The sequence below is a fragment of the Cuculus canorus genome, chromosome 4 (genome assembly GCF_017976375.1).
Source record: "Cuculus canorus isolate bCucCan1 chromosome 4, bCucCan1.pri, whole genome shotgun sequence".
Lineage (NCBI taxonomy): Eukaryota > Metazoa > Chordata > Aves > Cuculiformes > Cuculidae > Cuculus > Cuculus canorus.
The window spans coordinates 67,751,557-67,768,877 of NC_071404.1; the positions used below are offsets into that span (position 1 = coordinate 67,751,557).

The 17,321-nt window shown below is 40.2% G+C and overlaps 1 protein-coding gene across 1 annotated transcript in view; it reads left to right on the plus strand.

The window, feature by feature from the left end:
• Positions 1-2,941: 2,941 nt before the first annotated feature.
• The window catches only part of SLC7A11 (solute carrier family 7 member 11), a 64,970-nt gene continuing 50,590 nt past the window's right edge, over positions 2,942-17,321 (plus strand). Inside the window, exons 1-3 of the mRNA XM_009569028.2 lie at positions 2,942-3,506; positions 6,429-6,555; positions 10,552-10,667. Coding sequence (XP_009567323.1) covers positions 3,230-3,506; positions 6,429-6,555; positions 10,552-10,667 — 520 coding nt within the window. The 5' untranslated portion in view covers positions 2,942-3,229. The remainder of the gene's footprint in view (positions 3,507-6,428; positions 6,556-10,551; positions 10,668-17,321) is intronic.

Consider the following 17,321-nt stretch of genomic DNA (forward strand, 5'->3'; position numbering starts at 1 on the left):
ACAGCGATCATCTCAGTTATGCTATAAAGTGCTTGTTCAGGAGAAAATATCTATGAATTGGGAAAAAAAAAGCCCCAAACAACCAGAAACAGTGAAAGGCTGTGTACAATGTCAGCTGCCATTAGAGGTTGAAGGTTTATTTTCAGAGCATCACGTTTAGAAACATTACTTCAAATAATTTCATTGGTCTAAAGAAAATAGCAACTTATACCTTTTTGTTCTGTTTTCAGAGTGGAATTTTATGGAAGAACAGGGCTATTGTGACTGTTGGACAGGTTAAGCCCTGTGCTTTCAGAAGGGATCTCTGAAAAGACGTTGAGCATTGTGTGTTGTAGTTGCAGAGTGATACCACAGTCTTTGCTCTGTGATGAATAATTCAAATGAAAGTGGCTGGTGGGTTACAAATAATGGGAACAGATTTTGTGAGTATACTGTATAACAGTGGGCAGCAGACAGTAATGAGCCTTTTCCAGCTTCATGCCCTCCTTAGGACTGAGGTCAGGTGTTGGAGAATTCTCATGGAATTTCCAGACTGTGACAAATAATTCTCCAACACCAAGTAAGGATTCCCTATCCTGAGTGGAACTGGTAATTGGAAGACTTGAACTCAAAGGAGAAAAAGTGATCTTATTTTTTTGGTTATTTTTATTGGATAGCTTTGAGAAATAGTGTATGCAACAGTACTCTCTGGGAAGGCTACAAATAGTGTGATCACTAGCAAGCTGCCTGTATTTAGGAAAAAGAGTTTTCTTTATCCAGCCTTTCTTGGTTCCCACCATAGAAATTTCACTGGTAATTTCACATGGTCCTCAGCTTTGCATGTGTGTTATCCCTATACCGCAGAACAAGCAAGCACCCTTTTCTTTGCGTGGGAGAGCATTTATATCTATGTCCAACAGGCAAACATACATTCTTCTGGCTAGCAGTCAAATGAAATTAAAAGCCATTATACTGTCCAGTGTTTTTACTGAATAGCTGATGCAGACAGCTGGATTGCTGGGAGTTGCCTCAGGATTGTCTGGGAGGTTACTGAGCTTTTGGTTTGATCTTGGAACCATCTATCTGTATAAATAAAGGGTAAACATTAGTTAAGAATGATTACCTTGAAGTATTAGATGTTTTAAGATGTCATGTGTTTTTTTCATTAAACAACCTTTGAAAATTAAAAGTTCATCGTCCCAAACCAGTTCTGTGGTTAATGCTTTGCCCTGGTTTGATTTGATCTAGTTAGTTACTTCAGACATTTATTATCTCACTGAGGGGCAGCCTATGCAAAGCACATAGCAGAAAACAATTTTGCATAGCACACCGCCTACTCACGTCTTTGTATGTACCCGATGCCGTGAAAATCAGCTTGGTTTGGACTGCATGTTACCAGAGGAAGTCCTGCCTGCGGTTGGTCTGTGCAGCTGCTGATGGCACACACCGGAGGGACAGTTGCTTCCCCAAAAGTCTGGGCATATGTTGCAGTGAAAACAGGAGTATAGACTATATAGAGAATTGAGCCATCAGCTGCTGTGCACATCAGCAGATGGAGGGAGAAGTAGGATGTGTTCAGGAAAGAGGAGAGCACTACCAGTACGTAGTCAAAAGCTACAATAGCTTTGCTTCTTACCCGTGTGCATTTAAACCAGATAAACAATTTTAATGCCTTATTTTATCTCAGTGCAATTACAGATTTTTAAGTGAACATGGGAGGTTTTAAAAGCACTGAAGTTTTACAGCTGTGGTGTGTTGATAGTCTAGGATCTCGTCTTTCTCACATGAATTTCAAAGCACAATAGGGCTCTGAGCTCAGTACTGGCTTTTCAAGTGATAAAATGATTTAACTGCTATCTTTTACTTTTTACTAGGTCTAATTAAACAGCAATTCTAAGAGCAGTAACTACAGGAACCATTTCTCTTTGCACTGATCTAATCTGAAGCCACTAGCAGCTGCAAGAGTTATGCTATGAAGGATTTTTCCCCTTTGGCATATATTGCACACCCTGTCCCTCAATTAGGTTACAGGTGCTTGAAGGCTCTTCGTATTTGCTCTGTTTTATGAGAATGCTCTTCTTTTTTAACACTTTGATTTCTCAAGTTTCAATTTGAATCATCAGCTCACGAAACAAAAATATTTTTGCATCTGATTACCTGTTTATCCGGTCAAGAAAGTTCTCTGATAGCTTAAAACTCCCTTTCTGATTCCTGAGCTGCTGGAGATCCTGTGCTCTGGGGTGTTGTCCTCCTCTCTCCAGATCACACACGTGAGATGGCTGTAGATGTTTAATAGTATTTCTTAAGGGGAAGTGGTGTTACAACTTTGTTTACCGACATCCCAGAAACACATTGCATACGTGAAAATGACTGTCCTGTGGAAATAACCCTGGGTTTTCTTTAGGCAGATTTGGGTGTGTTGCTAGGCAACTCAGGGTAACGAGGGGTTTGTATGTATTCTTCAGGTAGGTACAGGTCCCTGTAGAGATTTCCAGGTAAGTAATATAGATGTGAGAAAGGCTGATCAACCGTGACACAAAAAGTTAAGTCCAGCAAACAACTTTCATTAAGAGGAGATTTTTTGAGAGAGAAGTTGGATTAGACCCAGGGATGACGTATCCTGTTTGATTTCTTTTCCCCTTGTGCTCTGACGAGCTTTGTGTTTAGGCAGGCTTTTGTTTCTGGCTCTGAGTTTCTTTAAAACAAATTGGGAGTGTGTCTCCGGGTGTTGAGGGTGAGGTGCTTAGCTCGATTGGCTCGGTTTGCTTGTGAATGCTTTGTTCTTCCCACCACCCTTAGGTCGGTTGTGCAACATGCCCCTAGGGTGTAAAAAGAAGAAAAAAAAAAGAAAAAGGAGAAAAAAAAAAAAAGAGAAATGCTGAGTAATGCCAAAGATTTCTCAAATGGCTGATGCAAACCTGGAGAATTTGCATCATCATTCAGCTGGAGTAACTTGGTATGACAAGAGCTTAAATACAAGTCCACGCGGAAGCTGAGCTGGTTTCCAATGATAGGGCAGTACCAGCTCGCTGTGTGAAAGCATAAGTGTTCCTGAGCAGTGCTGGGATCGCAGTAGAAGCTCAAATACACTTTAGGAGCTTGCTACCTGTGTGTGGGAGCAGCTGGAAAGATAAGAGAGGGCAGAGGAAGAGACTACGTAGTTGGCTACGCAGAGAGGAAAAAAAACTTGGGTTTCTGCTGCAAACTTCTTTGCCTGTGCTTGCCGTCAGTGTGCTGGTGTCACTGTAGCATGTTTAGGAAAGCTGCTGTAACCACGGTCTCTAATGGAAGCTACTTCCAGGGGCAAGCTAATGGCAGGTTGCCTTCTATGGAGAGCGGACAACCGTCCCAGGAGGGAAAAGTTGTGCTGAAGAAGAAAGTGACACTTTTGAGGGGGATATCCATCATAATTGGCACTATCATTGGAGCTGGCATCTTCATCTCTCCCAAAGGCATCCTGAAGAACACAGGCAGCGTGGGCATGTCCTTGACTGTCTGGACAGTGTGCGGTATCCTCTCACTCTTCGGTAAGTCCCTTAAAAGTTTCTGATTGGTCCAGAGGGGCAGCCGGTGGATTATTGCTGTTATTTTTCTGATTTTGCCATTGGATAGCAAGGCACAGTGGGGAGCTTGAGGACCAATAGAGCTGCAGAAGGTTTTTTGCTGCGTGACAGGTTGTGTGGAGGGAACGGAGGTATGTGAGCCCTCTCCCCTGGTGCCTGGTCAGCCGAGATTGGAAGCGCAAATTATTATTTCTTACGGGTCCCTAAAGAAAGAAGAAAACTAAATGTCTGTTTAATGCCATACAATGTACTACGAGTATGATGTTTCTCTTCTGGCCGTGAGAGGTAGTTTACAATTTGCTTGTAAGGCCCCTGGCAGCCAGGGATGCGGGTCACTCTGCTTGAACACCGGCAAAATGTTTAGACAGCTCAGCTTATCTCCCTAGGGGCTAGAGCAAGGTCAGAGAGGAATAATTACCACTGGATGTAAGCTGTGTTGGCATGAAAGGGAGCAAAATAATAATGCTAATAACACCTTTTCCCTGTCCAGTATTACTGCTCTTTATTTTGTTCCTTGCTCACAATGTTGCTTTGAAAGATTGTGCTGCAAAAAAAAAACGTGTGATGAAAACAAATTTGCTACGTGAGTTTTATTGCTGGCCTCCCTATCATGACAGTTTTTACTAATTTTGTGTATTTTTGAAGAGTAATAAATTTCATCTGAAGAATGTCAGGTTATTTGTTCTGTACACAAAGCTCCCATTCAGAGTGGAAAACGCCACCCTGGCCTCTGCGGAACAGAGGGTCCATTGACCTACTTAATGAGTTAATCTCAAAGAAGCTGAAGAACTAACATGAATATTGGCTTTATTTAAAATAGAAACAACTTGTTTTCTGGCAGGAGGAAAAGAGGACAAACACGGACTAACATGTGTCTGCTTAAGAGGTGGAACAGGCAATGCCATCCTGTGTAAATTGACTTTGAGCTTAAAAGAAACATGAACTGTATACAGGCTAAGCCCACCTAAACCAAACAGACAGTGTAAGCAGGTTTAGGACCTATTTTTGTCAAATGTTAAGTGTATTGGTAAAATGTGCTGCACAATCTGTTGTATAAATGTGGAAGTTCTGCCTACAACCAAAATTCCACTATCAAGAAGGACCTCAGGTATAATTTGTAACCCTGTTGGAAGACCTTGGTCTTTAGATTTAGTGCAAAATAGAATTTGCTTAAGTATTACATTTTGGATTTAACTTCAATAGTAGTAATTTTCTGGCTGTGAAGTGAAGTCTGTAAAAAAAAAATATTTCTTTTGTATCATATGGATTTTCTAGGTCATTTTTTCTCAAGATATGAAAACCTGTGTAAATTGGCACAGCCAAGGATAATATCTCTTTCTCTGAATGTGCCTGTTATGGTTACTTTTTATATTTTTATATTCCGTGGGTGGTTTTAATTCCCTGCATGAGTTAATCATAGTAAAATCACGTGTAAAGATCACTCAAGGTCTTGCTGAGGCTGTGTGTGTAACACAATTTCATTTCATCCTGAATCTCAACCGAAGAGGCTGGTGAGAGAAAATCCATCAATAGTGCCTTTTTTTTTCTTTTTTCTTTTTTAAATGTGGCTGTAAAAGTTCCTTAAAGCATAGTTTCAGGCAAGCTGAAGAAAAGCAGATAAAAACTACCATATTTTTGCAAAGCCTCAAACGAAGCAAATGAACAAAGTTGGAAACTGTCGTAATGTGGTATGCTTTAATGGGCTTATACATGTTACGTGGTTTTGACAACCATAGTTGCGTCTTAAAGTGCTGCAGCACAAAAGCATACAGGGAACACAACCAAAAAGAGTTCATATGTGTTGCTGATCTTAACTCTACCTGATGTGATGTTTATCAACTTATGTTTTCATCCGACTTCTCAGACTCTTCTAAAAGAGCTGCCTATGCTTATCGGATATGGTATACTTCTCTACTGATGTGGTCTGCTGGTGGAACTGAGAATCCACAGGGTTTGTGATTGAGTGCTCATTAAGCAATGGTAGCAGATGGTGCACAGGTGAAGGCAGTCCTCAGCTGCAGCGTGTTTTTGCCTATTCCGTAGTGGCAGAGGCCATGTGTTGTGCTGGCAGCAGCCTCAAGGAGTTTTCCGAGAGCTGCATTCCATTGCTGGGAATGCCACTAGTACTTGCTCCAAAGGGGCCTGAAACACTTTTCCATGAATAAATGCAGCAGTGTCATGATGACTCCGGTTTACTCAGTGCAGATGTGCTGAAGGATGAAATGAGCCTCCTGCTCTGAACTCATGAAGCATCCCATATTTAAAGCAATACGAAAATGGACTGAGCTTTGGTTGCATTAGTAGTCCACAATAACACTGTACCACTGGATGAAAAGCCAGGCCAAATCATCCCCCAAATTTTGTATATAAGATGTTGGGAGTGCTAGTGAAGGAAAATCCTCAATCTGCAATTCCTTCTTCCTAATTTTGGCCAGTCAATTGCTTTGCCTGTGGCTGAGGAGGGGAAACACAGTTTTCAGGCTTTTCTTCAGAGCCTGAGCCAGGCACCTTTAAGGCTGAAAGTAGATGATCATAATTTGATAACATGCAAATGTGCCGTAAGACTTTCACTTAGTGGTGGAGTCAGGGTAGCTGGTGTGACACAGCATTCAATTGTTCCTTTTTCATGGGATATAGATAAGTAATGAAAAGTGTTAGCAAATAGTTTGTTCAGTGGCTTTACACATATATGTCACTGGATACTTGAACAGTTTTAACTGCAAGTCTAGCGGAATGAATTAATGCTTAGAAAATTGCTTGAAAAAAAAATGATTAAAAATATATCAAAAGTAGTTTGGATACCGCAACAACTCCATTGTTAAGCTTATAAGTGTTTTGAAAGTTTTTTCTCGATATCTCTCATGATGCACAGTTAAATTCTCACAGGTGCCCTCTGCTATGCTGAACTGGGAACATGCATTAGGAAATCTGGAGGTCACTACACTTACATCCTGGAGGCCTTTGGCCCATTACCTGCTTTTGTGAGAGTCTGGGTTGAATTACTCATCATTCGGTAAGTATATGTGACTTTTCTGGGTTTTTTGGGGTTTTTTTTGATGGCAATACTCTTTTCAGTCATAAAGAAAAATATCCAATACATGATGGGCAAAACAAATCAAATATATCTTGATCAATGAGCTGTGCTGTTTTACTATAGTTGCTTCAGAGTATTTAATGACATTCTTTTGCTCATCAGCATTGAAACATTTAAAAAGAGATATGTGCATACATGGGGGCAAAAATGATTGTAAGAAAACTGCCTGCCACACAAATTCAGTGACTTGCTTTGATTTTTCTAAGCTTATTGTATCCATTAATGCCATTAGTAAGGCTAATACCCATGCCTATATATAGTATAGTGGAAGAAGAAAATTACCTTTACATTTTCCCAGTCTTTTGGCACCAGCTTTTGGAGTGGTTGTTGTTTATGGGTACAGGAATAACTCCTGGGTAAGCTATTGTCCAGCAGTTTTCAGATTTGGGTACATAATATATTCTGTATATGTCAGTTCAGGTCCTTTTTTTTTTTTTTTTAATTTTTGTGGGGTGCCGGAGAACTTAACTCTTGATTACTCTGAAAAGGACTGACTGGCCAAGAAAGCAACATTGCATCCTTACAAGTCTAAAAGGTTCAAAGTATTATTTTGATGTGTAAGCTTGTGACTCATGCAGCCCTTGACATTGTATGGGTGAATCACAATAGGAAGACGTCAAATCATGAAATCACATCAAATAAATTTTCATTGTGTAAATGAATTTGTGTATCAAATGTAAATGTGGCCCTTTGATTTTTTAATTACTCTTTTTTTCATGGTACTGCTGAGGCCTGAGAGCTTGTTATAGGTGGAACACGGCAACTTACTTATGCAAAACGTCTTCAGGAATGCTTCTTTACCGCCTCAGGGTGGTTAGCACTCCTTTTCTCTCTCTTCCACAATCAGCAAATTAGTCACAAAAGTACAAGCCTCCTTTCAAATCACAACTATGTTTACATAATATTGATGAGTTCTAGTATAGATTGTCGAGTGTAAAAGCACTGACACTGCTGAGTCATTATGAATCCATAAATCCTTATCTTGTTTCCGGAGGAAGCTATTGTGTATGTCAGATGGTCCCTTACATCCTCCCCACCCGTATGTAACCTTTGAATTAACTGCATAATTTCCATCAAATGTGATGAAAGAGCAGATGTTGTAACAGCATTTAACTTTTTGCCAAAAAGGAAAACCAGACAGAGGGAACAGACCTGTGTTTTCACTGTAAGAAGAACAGTGTCATGAATGGAGCTATACATCTTTGTCCATCACAGATTCAACCAGACAGTAGTGTTAGAAATGCCCCTCTTAGCCTGCACCCTACCAGGCAGTGGGGCCCACAAATGCCCACAAGAAACCAGGCTTCATAAATCCTCTCCTCTCAAAGTTATTTTTTTATGTATGACACTGTCCCAGGAGTGTCATGAAAACACTCTTAGTCATTGTGATCTGCCCCACACCCAGAAATAATCATCTTGCATGAGAAGGACCATCAATGTATTCTTTAATCATCAAATCTGAGAGGCAGCAAGAAAGGTATACTTGTTATAACTTGTGGTGATCAGAGCAGAGCTGCCAAAACTCTATATAGAGTTTTATATCCAAGTCCTGCATTGGTAAGCTAATTGGCTACTGCGATCAAAGAAATTGAGACCTAATATGTATCTAGGATTTTTTCAGTAGGCCAAGTTGCACACACACTTCTGAACTGAGCTGTTTTTCTCCTCTGAAAGATTGCAGCATTATCACACCCATGGACTAGTGGAGCAACCGCAATCAAAATAAACTTTTCCTGCTCTCATATATGTTTTTCAGCCACTATTTTACAATCTAGGATATAGTTAAAGACTACCCACATACTCGTTAATCTGGGCCAGCATCACCTGCTGTTTAGATGTGCCTTACACAGCACTGCTCCTCATCAAGTACAAGTAGGAACTTCTTTCCTCTCCCAAAGTCAGGTTGTGGGTCTATTAAAAACAAACAAGTGAGGATGACTGTGCAAACGCATTGTCTGTAGTGCTTAACTATTGTGGTTGCTAAACACAGGCTGGGTGAGAGTGCGCTGCCGAGGGAGTGAGTCACCTGTGGTATGTGCTGGGGCACCAGAGCTGCTCCTTTCCCCTTTTTGCTCTCCTTGCCTGTCAATGAAAGCTGCTGATGCACTTTCTGCCCACTCTTGAATGCACAGATCTAGGATTTTGGTCAAAAGGAATTGACTGCAGCCAATCAATTCCCCATTCCTTCAACTTCCACCTCCACTGATCCACTGTGTGGCCAGCAACAACTCCCCCTAAACATGGATGGGAATATTGGAGACACAGCTATCTATTAGAGGTATAATTTAAGAGCTGTAATTAAAAGCAATAGTGTGGACAGCAGTGACTGCCTCTTTTAAAAAAGCCTTCCTTAAAATACAAAGAAAAACCCAAGTTCTTGAAAAAAGAGACAGGACTAAGGAAAAAAAAATTCTGGGAAAACTCCAAAGATCAGATCTTTCATCTGATCTAGGACACTTCAAACTGCTTTTGCAGACCACAGTGTTTAAAAGCCGGATGCCTGGTTATCTTCTTAGGTAAATTAGAAGTATTGCCCTGAAGTAAAGTCAGTAAATGTCTGTGTAAATGCAGCACAGAGGAGATTTTGTCCCCCAGTGAATGCAAATGTTGCAAAACCAATTGTTAGCCAGTGAAAGGAACAGTCTTTGTTAGTGGGAAATACAAAAGCAGCAGCCCTTCCTCATTCACACAGAAACTTTCCAGGGAAGTTATTTCTGTTCTTTGCTGCTTTGCAGTTTGGTCCAATGCAATGGACCAAAAAAACATTTTGGTTGAGTCATAACACTAAGAGAATGGGGTCTGTTTAAAGGGTGAAATTCTCTTGTGGAAAATTCCTGTATTGTTTGATGGAGATTAACTTCTCTGCAGAGTTTTTACTTTTCCATAACATTTTTAGCAACTGTATTTTTATTAAAATTCTGTAAGGTGAGGCATTATTTTATTAAATGCTGTAGAACTTTTTCAAGAGAATGTTGCATGGATTCTTGTTTAGCTGGAAAATCCTCGCAGGCAGGATCATATGCCCTTTTGTCCTCATAGCGTGTGATGAAGCACAGATGCCACCAACTGTCTGAAGAAAGGTGAAAGTGTCCTCTCTAACAAAACAGGAGCAGACCACTGCAACTGTAATATGTAGACAGTATCTGATCTGAGGCTCAGGGCAATTAGCTATTAATATGCGTCAGCGTTAAGGCTTCTGGCAAACACTGTCTCAAAAGGAAAGGCTATATATGAATATTATGAGTATTTCAAATTTGTATATGCAACAACTGCATGCCTGCCTTCCCATTTCTCTGTTTCATGGCAGATGCTTTCTGTACTTTGAGGATTTTAGCACTCACTTGGCAGTGCTAAGAAGCTGTTAGTCAATAAAAAGAACAAGTTCTGTTTGCATTTTGGGAAATCTTATTTTCATTCACTTTTTCTTTTTCTTTGGATTTTAATAGCAGGCTTGGGTAGGTTTTGGATACTCGGTAAAGCAGAATTCTCAGCTTGACTGAAATTAATTAGTGTCTCTGAGGGGTGAGGTGTACACGGCTACTAAAATTTAGTAGTCCTCAATGACTTTTACTCAGGGTTCTGCCTATGTAATCTTCACTTCAAGCGAGTAAAGAAGATTTCTATTGATACCTTTCCTTTCTGTTTGTGTTTGCTTCACAACATGGAAGTTCTAAGACTGATCCTGGTCAGAAGTGTTTCTGGCAAGGTCAGGACCGCTGAGCAAAGTTAAACTGCTTGTGGTTTCCTGCTGCATTCAGAAATCATGGTACGTGGCAGCATAGTCATAAGCAGTCACCAATATTAAGTTCAGTTCAGAGTTCTGTGATGGTAAGGTTACAGTGTAATCTCATAGGAATATTGTCTATGTACTATTGCGGATTAATTTTGTGATTTTTGTTGTTGTTTTTACTCTAGCCCTGCTGCCACAGCAGTGATATCGTTGGCATTTGGACGTTACATTTTGGAACCTTTCTTTATGCAGTGTGAAATCCCAGAACTTGCAATTAAACTTATTACAGCTGTTGGCATCAGTAAGTATCCAATTTTAGGTTGCAGAGAAGGGTAAAGATGATGTAAATTGAAAAAAAAAAAGAAAAGCAACTGTACACTGAACAGGAAGTCGTTTGATGTGAATCGTTACAGAATGACTGTGCACTCAGTGCCAAGAGCATCAGCGTGACTTTTTGCCTGAATATGTGTGTTTGCGAACATACACAGTGGTAAAAAGTATAGAAGATTTTATTAATGGCAGGGAAAATCTCTTGCTAAGGCTGATTCTGTTACCACTTGAATTAACAGCAGAACTGTCATTACTTTTGTGGAAATAATTTCATTCCCTAAGAGGTGGTGAGCCAGTGCCAGAGATACGGAAGAATGATTACCTGATTTTAAGTGCTTTGCTCTACCTCTGCTTTAGGAGGCAATCGATTGCCAAGTATGATGCCATGAAGAAATGCAGCTCTCTTGAGTGGTGCATAGGCAACATGAGATCACCTTTCCTGTTCCCACCAAGCCCTGCACAGCAACAAAACTTATCGAGGCATTTGTGGTTCAGGTAGCAGGAACCCAGCTGATGGCTTAGGGAGCAGGATCAACAGTGTGGTGCAAATTCGAGTCTGGTAGCAGCAGCTTGTTCTACTCTAGCTAAGATTGCATTTAGAGTGAAAGGAACCATTTAGGGCTACAGAGAACCAACAACTGTCAATGGAAGACAGGAGGCTACCCTGGGACTGGAAGCCTTACAGTGTACGTGGTGTGGGAGGCTGTTCATGGAGACGTGAAATGAGAAAGCACAAATCCTGATGTGAATGGGACTCTGAAGCCGTGTGCCTGTAACTGCTAGAGGTTCCAGTTCTGCCTGGTCAGTAGTGAAGATGGTCATTGCACACGTGCACAAACACACTGGAGTGCAGAGTAGACCTGAGTAATTAGTAACAGGTTAATTAGTTCCTTTCTGTTTGGTCAGTGCATGCAGGTATGAGAAACAGAAGGACCAGAAAAAGGAATTAAGACATGCAAAATGATCAAAGGCATAAAGGAGACCCTTCCAGTTTTGCACAATAATAGGTTCAGATGAGTTTTTCTTTCTTTCGGGTAAGAAGTTCAATTGATATTGAAATTTCCAGTCTCCAGATTAATATGACTTTTTGTAGGAGCTCTCTTGATAAGAGTTCTCTTCTGCCAAGTGTGTTAAACAAGTCAGTATGTGACCACGTTTCTTTCTAACATAATTATGCGCAAACTATAGATTTCATAGGAATAATTGAATTACAGTGGTCACACTGTAATTTTGAGGTCAATGACTTTTTGTAGCTACATCTGTCTGAAACATTGCAGTGCAATATAAAGGTGAAACAGATGTTTGGTAACTTCAAGGTCATTGAGACCAAAGGGATGTTAAATGAAGATCCATCAAAACATTTTTTTTAAGTGCATGTGATTCAAGCACAACAAGTGAACAATTTGAAATCAGTTTTTATTGCCTCTAATTTAATTGAAAATCTGTGTGATAAGGAAGGGATTCTCAAAGTAATTAAAGAAGTGGCTTTATGGGGGGTTGGACTTATGCTGAAATAATTGCAGTCTAAAGGGAGAGAGGAGTTCACAGTAGAGTGCTCCTGTGATGAGTGTGGGTCTGTGCAGCACAGGTAGGATGGGCTGTCATTTCACTCACATAAGGGATTGCTGTAGAAAGTCTGTAATGGTGAATGGGACAATGCTGAAGGAAACAGTAATATTTCAAACTCAGGCTTTATTATTATTCCTCGCAATATGATCCACAATGGAGTTTAATTTGTAGTAGTTTTTGATTATATGCTACACTTAAGCTCAAAGATCTTGCCGCATATTAACTGTTGTTATTGTGCGGTAAGATTTAGCTGTTGTGATGGCATTGTTATAAATACTTTCTATCGTGCGTGTAGGCAGAGTGGTAAGTGAGGTTATGGTGGTGTTGAGCTGAACAGACACATGGGAGCTCTGAAGATCTTATAATCTAATTTAACGGTGCCAAAGGTAGTGTTTGCTTCCACTGAAACTTTTAAGTTAATCAGAAAGTGGACTGACACGCCTTCTATCTTCTTATCCGCTCTTGGACCCTTCTGCCTCCTATGCCTAATGACAGAGTGCTCCCTGCACATCTGCACTTATTGCGTGCTGGTGAAGTAGGAAGCACCATTAAACCCTGTCCTTGGGTGAAACTTGGTCTGTAGTTTTACCCTGTCATTTCTGATCATTCCTGAAAGGGCAGGAAGAGATTTTGAAAAATCCCCAGATGATCCATTACCCCCAAACACAACCAGCATATCTAAAAAAATTCTAACAGGTATTTGTCTAGACTGGTCTTAAAACCTTCAGTAAGGGAGTTTCTAAAGCCTCACCTAATATTGTAGCACAATTTCTTCTCCCTTCCCCCTTCCCCCCCACCTTCCGCCGTCTAAACCTTGTTTTCTGCAATTTAAGCCTCTTATTGAAATGTTATCTGAGATGGAAGCAACCAGGATTATGATGAGGAGTGGCAAACACTTCTGCTCCTCTATGAGCTGCAAATAAGTGCTTTTTATAGAGGGGCTATAGCCCATTCTGCTCCCCACAATTCCACTTCAGTGCCTCTGCAAATGAAAAAGGAACCATGGGGCTGCAGAGAAGATGTAGATCAACTGAAAGCTGAAATGAAACTGCTGGAGGTGATGATATTTTTTAAAAAAACTCATTGTTGGTTTATTATTTATAGAAAAATAGTATGTGCTGGACACCAATTTCCCCTTGAAATCACATCTTTTATGAGCAGTTTTGAACAAACTGTAGAAGCAAATTTACTGTTCCATGATATGGTGATTTCATTTTATTTTTTTTAAATTTTTTAGTATGGCTTTTTTTTGTTGTTGTGTCATTGTTTGTTTCCTTCATGGTTTGGTAGAGAGAAGGATGCTTGTGTGGAGATTCTCTTCAGGTACCTCAGCTTCCTGAACCTCCAAAGAAAGACTGCTTGTTCTTTTCAAACTTAGAAATCACTTTAATTCACTTTCTATTTCTCAAGTGAACCTCTGCAAGGAGGAAAACTGAAGCAAATATTGGATATGCCTACGTCATTCTGTCTGTCCGTCTGCTGTAAACTTTTTCTAAACTCAGTCAGCTTACCTGGACCGGAGAGAAGAGCTGACAGCTCTAAGATATCTAATTAATAAAATTGTTATGAAAATAACTGTACCAGGTAAAAGAGAGAGAATCTGGATGTGCCCCAGCACAGGGAAGGACAGCTGAAGAAAAGGCAAGCAGGAGATAAGGCCTTCTAAATGCCCAGCTTTGCTTGAGTTGGACACAATAATCCCAGGACACAAAGCAGAAGACAACCATCTGTCTTTGTTCTGGTGCTGAAGACAGTCTTTCTAGGAGAAAGTGTTAAAAAATCATTTGTCTCTTTAAGTAAAAGTTGGTAGACTCCTCTCTACTTATTATTTCTTCCAGTGAAGGAAGTATCCTGTCATCACACCTATCACAAATGAAAAGCGTGATGATACCCTGTGCAAAACCCCTATATTCATATACTCCTTTAATTGTATCTTTTAATTGTTATCCTAATGGCAAACTTAAATATAGTGATAGCAGGAAGGGATAAATGATACCATGCAAAGATACTGAACTGTACTATCAATATATAACCTGATCAGATACGCAATCTTAACAGAGCCTGTCTTAATGTTTTCACTTGACCTCCACATCAGAAAGCAGATAGGCAAGTTTCAGCTGTTAAAAACTGTGAGACTGAAAGCAGGCTACCAATCTGACTCATGTTCTTAAAGTTTCCACACTCACTCATGCATATTTGGGGCATTTTATGCCATAATAATGTATATTTAACCCCTTTGTTCGGAGGTGGACCAAAACCCCTCAAATACTCCAAGCTATGTCTGTTAGGGGCAATATTATAATTGAAAACCAAGGTCAGCTGTACAGATCTATCTGTAATTTACTGTATTGGAATACACTTTGTGTGTATATGAGCCTATAGTTATCTGTTCCTCCACCTTCCCTCAACATGGCAGATGTTACAGATATCACACTGCACAGCTGACAGTTTTCAGATGAGCAGTTTAAATTAAGACATCCATTGGCTTGCAGGGATACAAAAAGCTGTTCTGATGGGTGGTTTTGTGCCTCCTGTGACTTCATTTTATTTGACGCATTAGGATTTGCAAATTGAGGGTATTTCTTGCCTTGTGTGAATGCCTTGACACTAAAAGCCTGACAAGTCAGGGGAGTTTCTTTGGTTTCCTACCGAGGCAGTGGTACATGTATTCTTGAAAATCAGGCCAGGATGTAATGCTCACTGCTGCTTCTCCCTTTAGATTTTCTTATCCATCTATACCTGTGGCTGTGGGAAAGAAAGAGATTGTGAAAAGCAACATGATAAATGATACCATTGTGGTTGTTCATGAACACCATTTTGTTCTCTCTCCATAATACCTTTAGTTATGGTTCATCTCGCTTTTAGTTATGTGTTTAGTCTAAGGTAATTGTCTATGCTTCCCATAGGGGTAGTGGAGATCAAGAGAAAGAGACACTTCTTGAAGGCAACTTACCTCATCTGAGATAGGCATCTGAAAGACATGTTGTTATCCATCCTCTGGAGGTAACCGTCTCTTCAATGAGGATGTAGCCACAATAGATACCTGGCTTTTAGTTAGCAAAGTTAGAGATAAGTCTTCCTTTCACTGTTATTTTGCCTAGAGAGTTGCTGCTTCCTTCTGATCTTTGCTGTGATCCTGTATCAAAGCGTCTGCAATCAGTTTCTTGAAGTATCTCCGTAAGACCCTATTCATAGAAGAGAGGTGTTGCATAATGACTGTAGCCCCAAGATATAATTTCCTTCTTGAATCCTGGCACAGTTGTCATATTCTTTTCCTGCTTTTTAACAGCTTTCCTCATGACTCTTCTTCTACTTTGCCTTTTACTATCCAGTTGCTGACACAACCAGTATGGTGCCTATATGTGATAGCTGTGTAAGCCCCACATCCCTATATGTCTGTTACGCACATACAACTGATAAGACTAAGTATTATAAGGAGGCTGTAAATTCATATATCCTACTAAGTCCAACAAAATGAAACAAACAAACGAAAAATACCAAATTGGTCTCAAATCTTCCAAGAACTTAAATCTCAGCCCTGCAATCTGAATATTTATGCAATTGTCGCACACTGCAAGGGACTTACTTTTATAGACGACCATCAAAACTAATGGCACATGCACTGGACTGACTGCAGTTGTACCATCCCTTCAGCTTCGTAATTAAATGAAGGTTCTTGCATTGCCCACTTTGCTTTCACTATTTGATTAGAAAGCCTTTGGTGAAACATTTGTCTGGCTTGAACTCACAGTTGGTGATGGAGAAGGTTTTAACACGGCCTGCTCACAAGCAGGCTGTCTTCATGACATTACCAGCCTGCATTTTTTTCTTCAAGTCAGTGTAGCTTTTCTACAGACTTTTGGCTCATGATTTCTGTGTGGTTGGCCAGCAAGGAAGGTTGTGAGTTTCTGTGTGAGGTGACAGTGTTACTACTAATTTTCTCATATGTATATCAATCAGAAAGGTGAAACAAACGCAGTAGAAAATCTTGAGGAGTACTCTCTTCAGCGGGAATGCTCGTGTTGCCTATTCTGACCAGCATAAGGTAACAGACGTTGCTGCAGTCAGCTCACCTCTGAATGAGCTGGTTGCCAAATTGCAGATACTTTCTTACACGTAAAACCCTTCCTCGACATTCTCTTGTAGCCTGGTCCCTGCCTGGTCTTTGTCTCCTGGGACAGATAAATACTATATCCCAATCTCTCTAGGAAATTTGAAGTAAGCTAATGCTTCTTTATGGCACTGGATTTTCTTTTATAACTTAAACACTGTTGGTCAAATTAATATTTTAGTTATATATTTCTTACACGACAGCTCTTAGCCTTCCAGGTAATCAAGCCTCATGAGAAGAGGAGGAGCCTCAATCAGCGCTAATATTCAGCAGCAATATAAAGAGATCTTGAAATATGTGAAGACATGTCAGGGTAGTATTGGGACAATAGAGTAATGAATCAGACTCCTGAGATTTTCTCTTTCCTACCAAGTATAAGTATCCAAGGAAGTAATAACGAAAAAATATTAGGATATCAATTGGTACTCTGCAGACACCCAAGTGATTTCTTCGTGACTTAGAAAAGAACATCTTGGTTCTCAAATATAGTGAAACACAAAACTGGAAAAAAATTTTCACTTTCAAGGTCTTTTTTCTTTCTTGGTGAAAAGCTCACATTAAGTGATGTTGCAAGTTTATGTTGACTTTGATAAATAGTTTATTTGAGAGTGGGGTCCTTTCTTTCCCAAACAAAAGTTCCAGAAAATACTTCTTGTATTTATTTTTTGTATTATGGGGGAATGGGTACAAACTGGAGAGAGGCAGATTTAGACTAGACATTAGGAAGAATTTCTTCTCTATGAGAGTGATGAGGGACCGGCACAGGTTGCCCAGGAAGGTTGTGGATGCCCCATCCGTGGAGGTGTTCAAGGCCAGGTTGGATGGGGCCTTGGGCAGCTTGGTCTGGTGGGAGGTGTCCCTGCCCACAGCAGGGGAGTTGGAACTAGATGATCTTTAAGATCCCTTCCAACACTAACTATTCTATGATTCCCCATGATTTTTTTT